The sequence below is a fragment of the Aptenodytes forsteri genome, unplaced genomic scaffold (assembly GCF_000699145.1).
Source record: "Aptenodytes forsteri isolate BGI_AS27 unplaced genomic scaffold, ASM69914v1 Scaffold411, whole genome shotgun sequence".
NCBI lineage: Eukaryota > Metazoa > Chordata > Aves > Sphenisciformes > Spheniscidae > Aptenodytes > Aptenodytes forsteri.
In genome coordinates, this window is record NW_008794119.1 from 586,135 (window position 1) to 604,710 (window position 18,576).

An 18,576-nucleotide genomic window follows, 5' to 3' on the forward strand; every position below is an offset into this window, starting at 1 on the left:
GCAAGATGGTAGAAAGACGATAAAGTGGAATGGAATACAGCAAGCTGACATTTTCCGCAAGGTAACTCCCCTTCCTTATTTAAAAATGCCCCCAATTATTTCTTAAATAGCATGACTTTTTAAAACAAAATCACAGACAATTTTAATAAAAAACATAATTTGTAAAATATTTTGGAATACCCCTTAAAACATTTTTCCACCTTCGACCACCTCTAAAGCACAAGAAACCCTTCAGTAAAGCGTGAAGTCTGCTCCAACTTTTATGCAAGTTAACACCACTGACTACTGAGCAAGAAAAACCACCACAGTCAAGCCTTCACTTCAGAGCACTATTTAGTTAAAGATGAATTACTTGACCTTTTGGCAGTGTACAATGGAACCGAAGTCAAAGACACATAAGTTCTTCCATTCTCTAAACAAATTTAGCCCCATACCTATAAGAAATTACCTTTGTGTTAGAATAGAGCATGCTTTTCAGAACAAAATGTTTAAGCTAATAAAGCTTCATGGAAGCCTCAAAGAGGGCAGATAAGTCTTCTTCTGTTTGGGGACGCGGTGATAGTTTAGTCACTCTCTCCTGCAAGGTTAAAGAAAAACTGGATTACAGAAGGTTGCCAATAAAATTAATCAAACAGTAGCTGAACTATGTGCCTTTGTACTAACGTCCTTCACATATAACAAGGTTTTGCAAATAAGTAATCAAGTAATTAAGGTTGAAGCATCATCAACTGTACAGTACTTGCAAGAATATATTCATTTAAATTGCCTATAATTAAATACACAGAAGCAAGATTAAAATGCAGTTCAGTTGCAAAGTACTTCAAACACGGGTCTTGTCAGTCACAGATGTCAGTACAGTGGTGGGTAGTATCCTGGGAATACAGTCCATTTTAAAATTCATTTGCCAGCATTGGACTAGGAGGTCAATTTTTAGGGACCAAGATTTTCAAAATACAGCATCTCTCAAAGCTCAGGAACTGCCATAAACGGGGAGAGTAAACAGTGCTTGCAACTCAGACTCCAAAAAAGAGCAACAGCAAGGGAAGGTAGTGAAACTGCTTAATAAATAGCCTGACACTTTGGAATGAGAATACAAAATAGTTGTGGCTGGTCTTAATTTGGACGGTGATTCAACAGAATTTTCGGGTGCTGAAGTCCCACCGACTGAAATGAAACTCAAGTATATGCTTCACTGCTCTGTTTGACTAAACAACCGCAAAGGCAGGGATGGCAATTCAGAAAAGCCCCATGCTACTGAGGATGAGGAGCTGTATTAGTGTAGGTATTCGGTTACTGCAGAAACACTCAGCTGAAAGGGTGTAACATTAATGTACTTGTACTGGTTATGATTAGTACTTTTATGCGTTCAGCAATCAATGATTTTAACATTTATTGAAAGATTGGGGAGAGTTACAAACATCTGCAAAGACAGAGGCCAGGCCTACACTAGGAACGCATTATCTTTAGATGAATGTGGTGTATTTTGGCAAGATGGAGTTTTCTGCTACAACCTGTTTCAACATCTCCCTCGTGGAAGAGGCTGTCCCAGTAAAAGCTCTGCATTTCCCCCCCCCTTTTTCACATGTGAGACACTGGATGTCATTTGCTAGGGGCCTTGCCTCATGCACCAAGTGGGATGCTGGGGAAGGGGCTCCTCCATCCCCCTGCCTCGGGGAGAGGCTCAGCTCAGACGCCCTCCCGAGCGGAACACACGCTGCCGCCGCAGCACAACGCTGCAGTGCAATGCTGCAGCTGCTCTACTTCCCTCCCAACCCACGGGGCTGTGATTTGTGAACAGGCTGGATGTGGTTACAGAGCAAGAGAGGCCACCGCACTGTGAACTTAACATGTGAAATATTGGTCTAGCATGGTGACGAAGTCAGCTGTGAGATATTCACAGTTCATAATCACGCTCAGCATGGCTAGCATGGTTTGTGACGAGTCTGAAAAGTGCAGCTTTGTGTGCATAACTTTACCTACACGAGAAGCTTTGCTGTTGCAGCAGTAGCAATCAAATGATACCTCTTTCCCCATCCCTGACCACTGCTGCCTTGCACACAGACCCAGCCAAAGAAAAGGCTAAGATCCTTCTACGCAGTTTTGAAACCAAATGGAAAAATCAAAGAGCACTAGGGCAAAAGTATGATTTTTTTCAGACTCACAATATGCAAAATATAACAACTCAGTGCTCAATTACTCAGTAAATTCATCAGGCTTATATTAAGGCACTCTGGGCCAAATTACAGTTTTGCAGCCCTGTGCACCAAGATGTTATCTGTAAAGTCACACGGGGTGACAGGAGACGATCACCCTGACAGCCTGTAGCATTTCCCAGCTATATTGACAGAAGGCTGCAAACGAGTGCTCCTCCCGTATGCCTCGACACAGAGGCACCAGCGCTCCCTCTGCACAAGCCTGCTGATATTTGCTGGTGCCCAGACAGCAAGGCCCCAGCTCACCCAGTCTGACTCAGTGCATTCTGGTATAGTGCCAAAAATGCGCAACTCCTGGCTCATCAGTGGTTCAGCCCCACTGTAGCTGCCTCTGGATTGTCTGCAGGGGGTGGGTAGGCTAGAGAACAGCCCTTCCGCCGTCTCTCATTTTCAGTCCTCCCCATCTCCCCTCAAACGCCATCACAGGGCCGGCTACCTCAGACCTCGGGACAGGATCTTCTTTGCTAGACTCACTGCTGTCTGTAAATAGGATCAATTTCAATAGACTCACTTAGAAAGGAAAATAAAATTCTGTTTTAACTTCAAGTATAAACGTTCGCCCCAGTAGAGTTCCCACCCCAAATCCCGGCAGTTAGAGTAGATTAGTTTTGTTTTCCTGCAGCCTGCACTTCACAGTGTGAAATACACCCTGCACGCTTATTAGTGCTATCACTGCTGCACCACACTGCCTTGCCGACGTGAATGGGTCGGTGCTGTATTCCAAAGAAAACCTACTGCAGGATGAAAAGAAAAAATACACCAAAGATTAAACTGTATGGACTACCTCTGTGGGTAATAATGGACTATTAAGGAACACTAATACATTTTCATCATGCTACATCTCATATACAAAAATGAGGTTTGAGAAACTATTAGGTCATCTCATTTTACACAGTACAATTAATCATCAATGCCGTGAGACGACAGTAAATGAATTAAAAGTCAATTTGAGCTAAGCTAACAAACAAACAAAAAACCCCTTCAACATCTTTTGGTGAAGAACCTTCCCCCTCCCCCAGCTACGCAAAACATGCCTTCAATGAGATGCTGTGCTTGTGATGACCCAAACCCAATTGTTTTAAAGGAACATATTTATCAAAACAAACCTCCAAAATGCCCCATAACAATTTACACACATAACCTGTTTGATGGGCGCTCAGAGACCTTAGTTTTCTCCCTGGCTTTGCCACTGTTCTGTTGTGTGTAATCCTAAATAGTTGCAGCTTTGTGTCATTTTCTCAGGTATAAAATAGGAATATTAACATTCACCCTCTGTTATAAGTTGCTCTGAGATTATGTATGAGAAGAACTAGACATGGTAAGAGGTACTGCTGAAAAAAGTGAGTAACCTTTCAGCCTACAAAATTTTCATTTTCTCCACAGTGTTTATTTCCCTTGCTGCTTGGTGGAAATAAATCCTAAGTGGACAGAACAGTCCATAGCGTATGAATCAAACTCTCTTTTTACAAGGAAGACACTGGATTTTGCTTTTGGAGTGGTGTGTTGCTTTTTGCAGTGTCTTTGTGAGCACTGAAACAATAAAGGGTATTACAAGTTTAATCTATATCATCCCAGGGGACCTTATTTCAAATTCTGATGGGGGTCAATGGAACAAAAAAGCCATCTGGGAAGAAAAGTGCAACTTCTCAATACAGAAAAGTTTAATGCAAAGTGAGCTTGATCTTTCTTACCACATAGCACTTGGTATTAAGGCTTTATCTATAACCCATCCTGCATACATAATTAACAGATATAGTTACGAAAAAGCAGTGTCTTCTACCAAGATCAAAGGTCTATGAAAAACATCCTCTTTTTTAAAAATGTGACATTTAAAAAAAAACCCAACAAACACCTAGCCATTCTTTCTGAATCCACGTGAAGAACAGACTGCAGCATGCACTCCATCTCACTGAAAAGAAAAACCTAAACTGTGCAGACAAACAAAATACATATTTTGTATTATCTATCATAATTTTCTACACTTTATTTCTTTTCATGTAGGACTAGAAATAACATTTGCTTGAAAAGAAACACTTCTGTTTTTTCAAAAATCTGCTTTTTTTATTTGACAAGAAAAACTATTTTGCTTTCTGTCTTACCTGAGGCAGAGTGCCTTTGACTAATGCAGGGATGTCTGCTTTAGAATAACCAATTGCAGCTAAGCCATCATCAACATTCAGATCAAACAGGAATTTCCGGAGCGTGTCTGCCAAAATAAACCCCGCATCTTTGATTCTGGCAGTGCGGATGTCAGCTCCTAAAATAAGACATAACGCCTTGACTGTAGGGTGGAGAGAGAGGAGGAAGCCTGTTCTGGACTTAATTTAATCATAGTATCAGCTGAATACATATCCATACATAACAGTCACTGCCTTAAAAGCAACATGAAGTAAAAAGAAGAATCAGTCTTCATTTTACAGTTGGAATAGTTTGTAAAAGGTGAAATAAAACAAGATCAGGAGAAGCAGGTAACTGCTGCCAGAAAGACTAACTGCCACATGAGGTTAACTTCCTTTCCCTCTGTGCTTACAGGGAGAAGCACTTTTTGGTCTGACTAACTGCTGGGAAGAAAGAAGCTAACACATGAGCGCCAGTGGTATTTATTTTTATGGACAGGGTGCCAAATGCTAACTTTCTTTTAAGGCCTTGAGTTTGCTGACATCTAGAGGACATGGAAAACACTGACTGTTCTGTTCAATTACTCATTCAAAGAGGACTAGAGCATGTAGGCTGAGAAAGACAGGAGATGGCACGGCAGTGTTCAAGGGGTTAAGTAAATCCTAAACTTAATGCTATTTGAATATGTGCTGACTTGTGTAGGATAATGTAGAACTGAAGAGGACGAACTGGTATCTTTGAAACATCTACTGAACAGTAATGAAAGCATCAATATACAATGAAAGATTACCAATACTTCTTACAGAATAGCTTGCTTGCCTCCTTCAACGAACGGTCAGGACTTACTTAAAAGTAATAATAAAAACATGTCCAGATGACACACGTTCCTCCATATGATTTCTTTTCAAAGTAAGCTGAGCTAAATTTGTCCTTTGTGTAACCTCAATGATGTTACACCAGGATTATGTTAGGTCCAAGTGCCATACTGCGAGATGAGTAAGAGCACAACATAGCTAAAGGAAAAATGTTTTCTGTCATCCTCACTCAGTTCAGTGTAACATTCAAAGGGGGTTAAGTGAACAGGAGACTAACAAGCTCATTTGAGGAGCTCAGATATTCGGGTAGTAAGACTGGCAGTACTGTGGTACAGAATGTCTGGGAGCTATGTTAGGTCCAAGTGCCACACTGCGAGATGAGTAAGAGCACAACATAGCTAAAGGAAAAATGTTTTCTGTCATCCTCACTCAGTTCAGTGTAACATTCAAAGGGGGTTAAGTGAACAGGAGACTAACAAGCTCATTTGAGGAGCTCAGATATTCGGGTAGTAAGACTGGCAGTACTGTGGTACAGAATGTCTGGGAGAAATTGATAAATAAGGTATGACAGAGTCTTTTATGAAGTCTTATGCTACTGGGATTATGCCATGCAGTCTGAGTTTATTCTGGGTTTTGCTATAGAGGAGTAACTGAGACATAAATCCAGTATCTTCAGATGGTAAAGTAAAAGGGAAATGTAGAAGAGAAAAAAAGGACAGTAAATGTGAAGGGCAGTTTTAAAATATTGCTGTAGTTCTAGTACTTTTTGCTCAACCTAAAGGATACATCAGTCTTTGATTGCACTTAGAAAACTTCTGGCCACACGCACACCTATTTCAACTGTTTAAGAATCCACCCAGGGAGGTATTAAGCTTTTAATGGCTGTACCCAAATTCACAGCTGTACATACACACAACATAACTATTTAGTAATCTGCTCCATGTCATAAAATACTTTCTTAGTCATTGCATTTGGCAACATGACAGATTTGAATCAGCTACTGTAGTCAGTTGGACTCTGGACTGGAATCAGAAATAAACACCCCAGGTGGGAATTAACAAATTCAATTCCACGTGACGTTTTCAGCAGAGTCCCTTCACAGCAAGGCAGACAATAACATAGTTTAAATTTCTATTGAGAAAATTAACAGAGCTTTTGGAAACAGAATTTATGGCAGGAGTTGATACCACAAAACCTAAAAGAACTGCTTTTTCACCACTTCTTTTAAAATCAAGGAGCCACAGTCAAATTCTCTGATATGCTGTGCTGGCCAGTTATGCAGAAATATTTTCTTAGTCTACTTTGAGTTGTATGTTATTGCTGTAGGAACACAGACATTTTGTACCTTAGTATATGATTCCAGCTAGGTTTGTGTTCTGGTTTTGACCATAGGCAGGACTGCGTATTTTGGGGGAAGGCTGAACAAACCTCATAGCCAACATTTGTAAAATAAATGGAATTTTCCCCCAACGTATTTTTTCTGACCATGTTGTTCTACATCCTCTTTAAAATAAATGTGATATTTTCATTGTCTATATAAAAGTCCCACTCTTCCTTGAAACCCACAATGCTTTCAGATTACTTATACGAGGAAGTCATACATGTGACTGGATTGCTGTGACTTGCATACAGAAGGCTGACCATACAAGGGACCGAACAGAAATTTTCCAAATACCAGGTTAGTGCCTTAACCACTTTCTCTCTACTCTCTACACTGCTGCCCATGTGACTGTGAGTGCTCATTAGCAAGCACAGGTATTAGCAGCAGTTTAGCTACAACACAGTCTAGTGCAGAGAAAAAAACTGACCTTAGATATAAATACATTAGCCCACCGCAGAGCCATCCTGTCACAGCTAGACTGCTAACAGCTCCAAGATTACATCACTGAAAGCTAGTTTATTACACATGGTCATGCTGGGGGTGCAATGAAGAGGTACCCCTTCTCTAGGACACCTTCCAGTGATGGGTTGCACAGATAACAAAGCGCTGTATGAAAAGATAATCTTTAAATGAGCTGTCAGCTTGCAGCATTTACTTTTATTCTGCTAAGAAGCAGAAAAGGCCACTTTATTCATTAACCCACTTCTGAGCCATGACAGATGTGTCCACAGAATAGCTACTCCATGCTTTCCCTTGACATCGGCCACTGAGAAATTCTAACACCTACAAACAAGCTTAGCCCTATATTAGAAAGACCGAAACCCACAGTTGCGTGCCATGGAAAAAGAGCAGGAGTGATTCAGAACATCACTCTGTCCTAATTCATTGCCACAGCAGGAAATTTTTTAGGCAAAATGCTTCCTTTTAGCTAACAGACGCACCTGAGTACTGGTTTGTTTTATGGTACCTACTCTAAAGTAAGTACTCTCCATAAAGCAACAAGAAAGATGCAAATCACAGCTACTCTCTCCTGATTCGTAACAGATCTACAGTTAATTTCAGCTGTCCCATTTTCTAGCCAAGAAGCAGACCTCTCCAGCTTGCTTCTCTAACTACATCATCCAATATAAAAATTTAGCATTATTCTACCTAAGTTTGCATTATGTGTAACTCAGACTGCAGAATCTTGTTTTTTAAACTTAAAACCCTGCAACAACCAACTACAATTGCTTGCATGCATTTTTTTCCCCTCCCAAAAAGACATTTTGGAAAGAATTCCATTTGTATGAGTAAGTTATATCCATAGAGGAGATTCCTACCTAGTATCTCTGCAGCTTCCAAGTGTCGCTCAGGATGTATCTGTGCTGTGAAAGTAAACACTGCTGGGGATGTCAGCACCACAGAAAGGCCATGTGGCTGGGGGGGGGGGGGGGGGGAAAAAAAAAAAAAAAAGGAAGAAAAAAGAAAAAAGAATAAAATCACATCAACAAGACATGTACTTTCAACTTCAATGTGCTTTAATGCTCATTAATGTGAGATAACAGAGAATTGAAATGTATAATACGAAAACAAAGATAAACCAAGTTTTACCACTAAAGAGTGATCCACATTATAATCCTTTGGTTTATAAGTTTTCACCAAACCAGAAATAGGGTAAGACATTCCATGGCTGGAACAGAGAGTAGAGAGAAAGTGGTTAGGGCAGCTCTCCTGGTATTTGGAAAATTTGTGTTCAGTCCCTTGTCTTCTGTATGCAAGTCTCTTAGGTACAGGTACTCAAAAGGTATTTAGGTACAGATATGGTATGGATATTAGGTATGGACAACCCTCACCCTGCTGCACCTTAGGGACCTAGCTATAAAAACCAGTACCTCCTTACTTTGTGAGTGTGAAGTTATATTACTCCACTGACTGGACTGAAAGATGTTCAGTTACTAAAGTAATACAGGTATGCCAAAAATAGCATAATCTGCATCCCTACCTGATCACATTGCCTGAGAAAAATAAACATTAATTTTAAAGTATAATTAAAGAGTGGATTTGCTCAAACAAAAGGAATGAAAGGAAGGTCTCTGAAGAGAATGACTGCTAATAACTTCTCCACACAATTCAGGCTTAGGCTTTGCTTCTCTGAGATTTTCACCCATATGAAACTACATTGCTTTGCAATATTAATTACAGCTCATTTCAGCCTGCTGAATGCCTCCCCCACAGACAAACGTACAGACAATTGCATCAGGTCAGGAATGGCACGAGACTACCTCGTTGCTGTCTCACTGCAGAACAGCTGGCATGAAATTCAACATTTTAAATGCCACTGATATTTTTTTTTCTAACTCTGTTTTTTACTATCAAGGAAGGTAAAGAAGGCCATGTTTTGTCATTTTCACATGATTGAATTTGAGTATCACAAGCCAGAACACACAGTCCTCATACACATAAATGCCAAGAGCCCATCAATTTCTCACAACACACGGCTCCCCCTGCATCACAGGCCAGGCTACAATGTCTTATTACACTTTCAGCAACAAAAGCAGTGATGTCTTTGACAATCTGAAACAAACACTAGCTAGAAGCTGACTTCGGATGGGGTTAACATTTTTCTGTACTCACCAGAGATGAACACCAGCATTGCCAAAGCCAATACCAGCAAAAGCACTTGCTAGGTGCATGTTGGCTCTTGCTTCACGGTCTTCAGGGTTTCTGATGGCTCTGTGCACCATGGAGACAATGGTACCAGTGAATTCACAAACGGATTGGTAATTCAGGATGGAGAAGGGAGAGAGGGCTTCTTTATGGACAGATATACAAAAACCTCTAAGATAAGCTGAGATAAAAATGGTGGAAATAGGATCAATTCACACTTCAGTCAGAGAACAATCCTGCTTCTGGATCAGTAAGGTAGATCAAAACTGGTTCAGTGAAGGGCACTTTTCTAAAAACTGAGTAAATAGAGTGAATTTAGCCATATTCACCTCAGTGGTAGTTTAAACAGTTCTACTTAGGAGCTTTGGCAATCCTATATACAGCTCCAAGATCACTCCAGCTTTCTCACCATCTCATTAGGTGGTGGTCTGGACCCCACCATCTGTGCAGGAAGAGGACAAGGTTCCTTGCCTTCCTACGCATCAGACTGCTTGTGTAGTTTGAGAACATGAAGAAAAAGTCTCATGAATAGATTCCACAGGAACAATAAACAACTACTTTGACTAGCTAGGTACTATAAAAAGTCTTTTACAAAAAACCCCCACACTGATCTTTAATAGAAGTGCACATGGTATACAACAGCTGTATACAGGCTAAAACTTTATTGTTATTGTTTAACCAACTCGCAGTTAAGTCAAAACTTAATCTAAATTGAAAGTCTTCTCAGTATGAACTAGTTTTCAGTAAATGCATAATTTTGCACATTTGTAAGTACATGTGGTTACCTTCTTGATGGATCTATAAGTATCTTAATTTACACTGAAGGTCACAGAAATTACACCAGCAGTATTTTGTTCAGTTTGCTACATATTCCCTTTATACTGCCATAGAAAGAGGATTCTTGAAAAAAATATGTGAATGCTGCTCCCATATTAACTGAGCAGCTTGAAATACCTTTAACTGAGGACTTATAAAATAGATTCACAGAGGCATTAAAAAGCTATCTCCTCAAGACAACCTAGTAACGCTAATTTTACTTTCAATTTTATTTGAAAAGCTTTTTGCTTTATTTAAGAGAAATCCAGGGCAGAAAAATGAAGGTTTAATGTAGTAGTTTGCCTTATTTTTACCCTAAAATTCAAGTTCTTCTAAGCATCCCTTTTTGGGCACTGAAGACTGAACATACTGCGAAGGGGGTGGCTGTATTACCTTTTCAAATACTTAGCCACAATGCGCAAAGCATGAAGAGCCCAGACATCACTGATGGGGTTGCTGCCTTGGTAAGCTGGTCGGTTGATTGGATTTGAAGGGCAGGGACTGCGCATGTTGTAAGGAAGAGCAGTGTATGATTCTAGAGCATGGCTAAAAGAAAGATTGAAAAATGAATTATTTAAGTGGGAGAGCTCCACTTTACTGCCCTGCTGCCCTTTGAATGCAGGTTCTTCTTATTTACTTCTGTTGTTTAACAGTTGCCAAAAACAGAAATACAATCTCATAGACAACTGGGAGAATGCTGGGCAGGCACCTCCAGAGTGTGTCGCCCTCCAACAGACATACAGAAGGCAACCCAAACACAGCCACAATCTAACAGCTCACACCATGCTTAAAGTTAGGTTGGATGAACTGGCATCTTGGGGTGAAATGCTTTTCACTGAAGAGCACTGTGCATCTGCAATGGTTGCATTTCCTTTCTGTAGGACAGGAACCGTAAGAGGCTTTAGCACTGGAAGCATTGTAAGCTACCTTTCTTTTCATAGAATCATAGAATCATTAAGGTTGGAAAAGACCTCTAAGATCATCGAGTCCAACCGTCAACCCAACACCACCATGCCCACTAAACTATGTCCCTAAGCGCCTCATCTACTCATCTTTTAAATACTTCCAGGGATGGTGACTCAACCACTTCCCTGGGCAGCCTCTTCCAATGTTTAACCACTCTTTCAGTAAAGAAATTTTTCCTCACGTCCAATCTAAACCTCCCCTGGTGCAACTTGAGGCCATTTCCTCTCGTCCTATCGCTTTTAGAAGTATTGACCTTTGAAAAATGAGGAGTATGATATTTAAGCTAAGTGGAACTGCCGACAGTCTCATCTCCCAGATACTAGTGAATCCGACTACATAAAGAAGGGGCACTGCCTAAATTGCTACATTTAGATGTACAAAACTACAGACAAACCATTTTCATTTATGAACAAATGCCTCAATTCCATTACACTCATTATAGTTCAGGACACTTCACCAAGCTTGAGAAATCACACAGTTTCATTTACATCTATTACTTTAATATACACAGCTCCCAGAAGCAAAGTAAGGTCTGGCTCTCTGAATAGAAACTTCCATGCATTTTGTGCATGTAGGTTTAAGATGAAGAAAATTTTGTACCAAGTGAAATGCACATTAAGAGAGGTTCTGAGGATGGTCATAATTGGGTTAACACCTGTCAGCATCCCACAGGCCTTCACAAATTTTTGTTGAAACATTGTGGCTTTTATTAGAAAATCCTTGTTCTCTATGCCCTGCCATGTCTGAGAGACATGCTAAACGCTGTCGCAATTGTGATTAATCATCTACTTGATCTCTTAAAAAGGGACACCCGGACTCTCTTCCGTGACAACAACCATCCTGGAAGCAAATGGTTTCTCCAGTGCACTGCAAAAACATTAAAATTTATGCAAATGAGTGCTTTGTTTCCATACATTCTGAGGGAGGTAGTGAAATTAAGTAAGAGGAAAGTGTAACGGAGACCACCTTAACAAGAACAGGAAAAGGAGAAAAAAGATCATCCTTTTCTGCTCCTAAAATATATTTTTTCTACAATCATCATAGTAAAAATACAAAATTGTAATAAATTCAAGCAGCAGCCTACACAGAAAACTCACCAAAGCACATCAAAGCCACTGTTGGCCACTATTCGCTCAGGCATAGACAGTGTGTGTAAAGGATCGATGATACCTAATGTTGGCTTAATGGCTCTTGAAGCAATACCTGCAATATGTAAGTAAGGAAAATGAGTTAAAGATTTTTTTGCAACAAAATAGGACATGACAAGCTTAAGATTCAAAACATGACAATAATGAGGGGAAATGATTTGAAACTATGAAGATAAAAGCAAAGAGAGAGAAGGGAGAGTAAGAAGTATCTACGAATCTAAGTCTTCCTGATGATGAAGTCCCTGTAAGAGAGTTACATGATTTGAGACTGTTGCCTGAAGTGAATTATACCAGACAGTGTTCTCTCTCCATTTGTAACCCTCCCTGAGCAGCCTACACTTTCAAAATGTCTGTGCTGAATGGCATCTGCAACATTATTCTTAGATTTGTCTCTTCTGTGAACAATTAGAGGGCAAGACTGGTTTGTGTCTACAATCAATTGCTACTGCTAATTGCTGTCTTCAGCATCTGTAATAACCTTCGTATTTTGGTTAAGGGGGCACAGATGTAGCTTTGAGAGAGACATACAGACAGACACACACGAACAGACTGATTGACTACATATAGACTACAAAACTCTGAGCTATAGTCAGAGCTCCTCACCACACCCATTTGGGTCCCAAGTACTGTAGACTGTGCGGCATATAAAATCCACACGTTTAGAACTAAAACCTCAAAACAGCTACGAAGCTTAAGATGACATTTTAGCCTTGATCTTTATTTGCCAGGGATGAAAAGGCCAAAGGAAGACAGTGCCCCTAACTTGCACAGCATCTCAGGACTGAGGTTTCAAAAGTCAGGAAAAGGAACATTTGCTTGCAATTACACAACAAAGAAACAGAAGTCTTAAAAGCAGAAAGCAAAATACAGAGGAAATAAGAAACAGTTGGTTGACCCTCAATGTAAGTAGAAATTTCCTTTGCAATTAACATTTTCTGCCATTTAAGAACTTGAAAGATTTTAGTTTCCTGTTTTGCCTTCAAACTCTAATCCACTGTATTACATAGGTATTTCATTATGTTAATATGCTATAAATTTAATTCAAGGAGGAAATCTTTAAGCTCTTCAAATTTGCCTGTAGCAGTTGAATCAAACAAAATGATACTGAAATGACATGCAGTATCCCTTTCTTTCAAGGCAGGGAAATAACAAAGACTTTGGAAAAGCAATTGTCTTGAATAGCAGACCAAAAAAAAAAAATCTCACCGGTTTTTACTTTTAGTTGTTTGAAGTCAAAAATGGCAACACCAGTGGTTTCACTTCCAGTTCCAGCTGTCGTAGGAACTTAAAAGGAAGAATGGGGATAACAACAAATAATAAGTAATACATAATATTGCAAAATAAATAAATAAATCCACAATAGTTACGCCACCAAAAATACAGGATCCAGGAAATCTCAGAGGTATCCCTGATCCGAAGCCAATAGGTCAAAGAGAAACTGCCACTTTGATCTCTTTTCTCAGCAAAAGGAGTCAAACTCAGCTAAACAAGACAAACTAATGACAAAAACTGTGATTTTACTTCCACTGAAGTAAACAGCAAAGTTGCTGCTGAATACAACTAGAGGAGAAGAAAGCCCACAGGAAGGTGAAACTGTCATGGTAAACTGATTTCAACAAATATCATACAGAGTGTAGAATGACTCCCCTTCTCCTAGCCCTCACTCTCCACATACCCCCCCTGCTGCTTTACCTGCAATGAGTGGCTTGAGGGGCACAGTGACAGGCTTTCCTTTCCCAATAGGAGCATTGACGTAATCCAAGAAGTCCGATGTAGGGCTGGACGCATACAGGTTGGCAGCTTTACAGGTATCTATTACAGACCCACCTCCAACAGCAACATAGGCATCAAACTCTGCCTTTTTAGCAAATTTAATGGCGTCCAGGAAACTTGGAAAACAAGAAAAGCTTTCCAATTAGTCAGGAGAAAAGCAGCACATAGAGAAACTAACTATTAAGACCAGTGTACAGGTCACAAGGAGGTGTTTAAACAGCTGTGTGGCATGCTGTAAGAGCCTAGGCACTACTTTGAGAAGCGCACTGTCAGAATTAGTACCTTTGGTCTGTTGGCTCCACCCGGACATTATCATACATCTGAAAGTTTATACCATATTTTGCCAAGGAATTCAATACTGCATTTACAGGAGGGAGTTGGGAGAGGTTTTTATCTGTCATCAAACAAACTCTTCTAGCACCAAGATTCCGTAGGTCCTATAATAACAATGAAATTAAAAACCAAACAACTGGTATAAAATCATATACTGAACTATTTAAATACTAATTGACATCAACTGAACCATTTAATAATAAGAAAAACCCCAACCTAAAAATAGTTGGTTATTGTAAAAGTTTTGAAACAGTATCAGCTAAAGAAAAAGAGGATTAACCACATACATGTAGGATGCAGAAAACAGCATAAAGTATAAAGCTGCCAAACTTATATAGCTGAAGTCTTATGGTAGAAGAAAACTAATGATAAAGATGTTGAACAAGTGAAAACCACGTGAACCACTTAAGACTACAGTAAAATGTAAAATATTTTTTCCCCCCACAATTCCTGTGACATAAAAAGGCTTTTCCACAGGTTAGGTCTCCCCTAACTGCCTACCAAAGTACAGCATTACAATCTTGAAAATTTAATATTGAATATTAATTTATTGATGAAAAATCAAAATAAGGTGGCAAAAAGAAGAAAAATACTACTACATCCTAACCTTTGCTAAATTGTCACAATAGCTATAAAATACATGCAGTTCTAAATAATCCTAATGCTGTTTAAAGACAGACGATCTAACTTCATTTACTATCTGACTATTAATTTACTTTACAAATTTGCAAATAAAAAGAACTGTTAATGCCATAAATGCCAAGAAGAGAGGAAAAAATGATAGATGAAAAAACCCAATGATAAAGGCAACCTGGAACAATATACTCGGGTGAATCATCTCACAGTGCTGAAAGAAAAATTCTACACTTTCACAGTGCAAACTCAGAGCTGAACGAATACCCACCTAATTTAATGGAAAGTCTCTGATTCGTTTTAATGAGCACTACAAGAGACGAAAGTGATCTTGAGAAAATCCTGGTGAGTCACCAGGATTCAAAACTTTTTGAATTAAATTCCCTGTCAGAGAAAAATATTGTTGCATAATCCTGGCAAATCATCAACAATCCGATTATCCACCAAGCTGCATTTCATGTACTCACACCACAGCAACATTGATGTAACATGCTTCTGTTCTTTACCCAACAGTATCTTCTGACATTTTTACACTGGTATATGTGACTACACGTACTGCAAAGCAGTGGAGATTCAGACACACCATATATAAGCTTTCCCTTATAAAATGGATTGATAGCACCACCAGCCCTTTAAAAAATAACTTTTCACCAGTGATGGACTTATACTACGGAAGCTTACCATGCCAATCTCTTTAGTAACTCCTTCTCCATATCGGATGTTTGAAATGGCCATCTACAAAAAAAAAGAACATATTTTTTCTGGAAAAATGGAGAAATGGCACCTAGTACCAACCAGTCAAAGTAAAATATAAATATTTACTAACGTAAATGTTTGTTAAATGCCATATTTGGAAGTATACAAAATACTACTTTTAAATCAAATATATTTTATTATTAAATCTATCTCAAATGCATAGTCTGTATTTCCCAGGGTAGGCCGTTGAGGGACTGGAATGGAAATGAAACAGTAAAATTAGGGAACAAAAAGTGACTTCAATCTGTATCTCAATACTAAAGCTGACAGATTCTTTTGCTTTTAAAAATCACTAATACATTTGCACAGGTCATCTTGGCTTGTCTGGGTAACAGTTACCCATTTTGTCCCTTGTTGTTTGACATAGTCTGTTTCCCAGGGTAGGCCGTTGAGGGACTGGAATGGAAATGAAACAGTAAAATTAGGGAACAAAAAGTGACTTCAATCTGTATCTCAATACTAAAGCTGACAGATTCTTTTGCTTTTAAAAATCACTAATACATTTGCACAGGTCATCTTGGCTTGTCTGGGTAACAGTTACCCATTTCGTCCCTTGTTGTTTGAGAGATTAAATGATCCAATTACTTAATTTGATTCATACAATTCAGCAAAGCAAGGGTGTTTTTTCCTTCCTTCAAGAATTAATTCTTTCCTATAAAAACTGAGTAAGTTAACAGGAAGTTTGCATGAGAATTTGTTCGCAGTCTGCAAAGACCACAACAGTACACAATAAGTACATAGAACTGAGTATCTGCAGAGCATACAGGCTGCTACATACAGGTTGAGAGGTGTTAGGAACGTGTAGGGGCTACATGACAACCTTCAGAACAACTTTTAAGACAAATCCATGAGACATCCTCCATACGTACCCGGATAGAGAACATCTTTTGTACATGTGAGAGTAATACTGGCAGGTGTTTACACTTCTTTTTACTTCTGCCTAGTCCTGAACTTGCAGGTGAAACTGAATTGCGTGCTTGAAAATTAAGAAACTGCATGCATTGCTAATAAACAGAATTTTAATAAGAACTGGTGTGTCACTATCAACTTTATTTAGTAGAAGAGAGAAGATATTTATAAGGATAGTATTTCAGTCTCTCTCTGCCATGTCATTCTTGCATGGATTTCCACAAAACTCTCCATTTCTTGCATATCCTGATTTTGCCACAAAGTGAAGCAAACTGCATCAACTGAAACAGCCCATTCTTCTCCAAGAAAAGATCAGATGAGGCATTCTGTTCTTCCTGCTGAAGTCATGCCTTCTGTCTGCTAATTGAAAATACATGATTTGGATTCAGATCCAATGAGTGAAGCCATGATAATGAGTCTTACAGACACTCTGGGGTGCACTGAAGCACTGACCCACAACAGTAACAGATAGATATATTAAAATCCTTTATGCACTTTCTATTCAAGCCCAGGCCAGCTGCTATCAGCTCTTTCATTGCCATCTCTTGCCAGGCTGTATGTGTTTGACCTCTCCTGGAGTTTGAGTCTGCTGTACTCTCAGTCATTAATTTGACAGGCTAAGAACACGTCCAAGCCATTTACGCTCTTGCTTTCCGATAGTGTAATAGATGCCCTGCTGTTACATTCTTGAGCCATACTTAACTTTCAGGAAGAATTTTACTGAGTTCAAAAATTGCACTATTTCCTCGAACACTGCCAAGAAACACAATGAACATTTTTTTCCTGCTACAGTCACTGTTAAATCAATTCCCACTATTTAGACACTTACTGAACTGACACCGTCTTGCTACATTATAGACTCAATTGCTGCCTAAAACTTACAGAGGGGGTTCCTAACTAAGACTTCAATTTAGCAAGGGCTTAGTTTGAATTGACTGAGCAGGTCATCAAGCAGACAAGCAGAAGAATGAGATTCTATTTCTCAGCTGCGTTATTGTCTTGCTGTATAATGGTCTCGGGCAAAACAAATATCTGAACATATATATAGCTTTTCCATATGTAAAATGGTAATGGTAATTCTTTAAAAAGTGTCTTAAGTAAAACACGTGAAACCAAACCACTGAGAATTACACATTGCTGAAATTATGATCCAAAATACTAATTTTTATTGGATCTGGAGATTGACCAGCACACAGATAGCTATTCCCATAGCCTCCCTACAGTCAATACAAACAGAAATTCCTCCCAGAGTGACTTGCTCACTCGGCGTAGCTCTCCTCTTACTCCACAACCCTGGCCTAAGCGAGCTGTGTTCTCGGGACTGACTGTATAAAAAGCCTACGGAGATTACATTCCCCAAGCCAAAGCAGACCTTTGTGAATAACTCCTTTTCATCCATATTGCTTCCCGTTTCTTTTCTAATGTAACAGACGTGTGTTTTTCCCCTCAAAAGCACATCTAAAGTTGAGATGGCTCAGGTGATGACAGCGGTAGTAGCAGCCAGAGCAAATTTCTTATCAACTTGTCTCATGGTAAGGGGAGGGACAGGATGCATTAGTTGTGGCTTACATGGAAACAGTGAATCTCTCCAACAATAACCACTATCATTGTACAGTTGCAAAATAACAGACTGCTTACCTTACCCTTTAAACTGTTCTCTTTCCTACCCGTTACCTGCACCCTCTGTCCAGGTTACACCGATACGTAAGGCTCTACAAGGCCATGGTCTCCTACAGAATTATTCTGGAGACACAATTTAAGTCTTACCTTGGGAATAAGTGTGGCAATGACTCGGGCACCGACATCTAGTTAAAAGGTAAAAAAAAAAAAAAGAGGCATGGTTAAAAGGAAAAACTAAAGCAGAAAAACGGATCTGTTCTTGCCTAAAAGTCTCCTGTATGTACCCCTTCATCGCGCCCTACCCCAAAGAGGCCTTCCAGCGGAGCCTGGGGGTGGAGGAGGCCTGGCCCACCCCCGGGGCCCAGGGGAGCGGCAGGCCGGCAGGTGGGGTCCCACCTACGGAAGAACACGGGTGGGTCCCGGGAGCTGGCCCTCAGTCGGCCGTGGGG

General features: G+C 39.7%; 2 protein-coding genes across 2 annotated transcripts in view; one reads left to right on the forward strand and one right to left on the reverse strand.

The window, feature by feature from the left end:
• Nucleotides 1-319: 319 nt before the first annotated feature.
• ADHFE1 (alcohol dehydrogenase, iron containing 1) lies at nt 320-18,503 on the reverse strand. The gene is made up of 14 exons (XM_009276714.1): nt 18,430-18,503; nt 18,275-18,312; nt 15,749-15,792; nt 15,524-15,577; nt 14,159-14,313; nt 13,796-13,992; nt 13,310-13,387; nt 12,053-12,158; nt 10,383-10,535; nt 9,141-9,239; nt 8,118-8,196; nt 7,847-7,943; nt 4,313-4,470; nt 320-577 (listed from the first exon to the last, which is right to left on the reverse strand). The coding sequence occupies exons 4-14, from the start codon at nt 15,575-15,577 to the stop codon at nt 494-496; spliced, it is 1,260 nt and encodes a 419-aa protein (XP_009274989.1). The 5' UTR covers nt 15,749-15,792; nt 18,275-18,312; nt 18,430-18,503; the 3' UTR covers nt 320-493.
• CRH (corticotropin releasing hormone) overlaps nt 18,406-18,576 on the forward strand; it is an 89,173-nt gene continuing 89,002 nt past the window's right edge. Inside the window, exon 1 of the mRNA XM_009276822.1 lies at nt 18,406-18,511. Coding sequence (XP_009275097.1) covers nt 18,406-18,511 — 106 coding nt within the window. The remainder of the gene's footprint in view (nt 18,512-18,576) is intronic.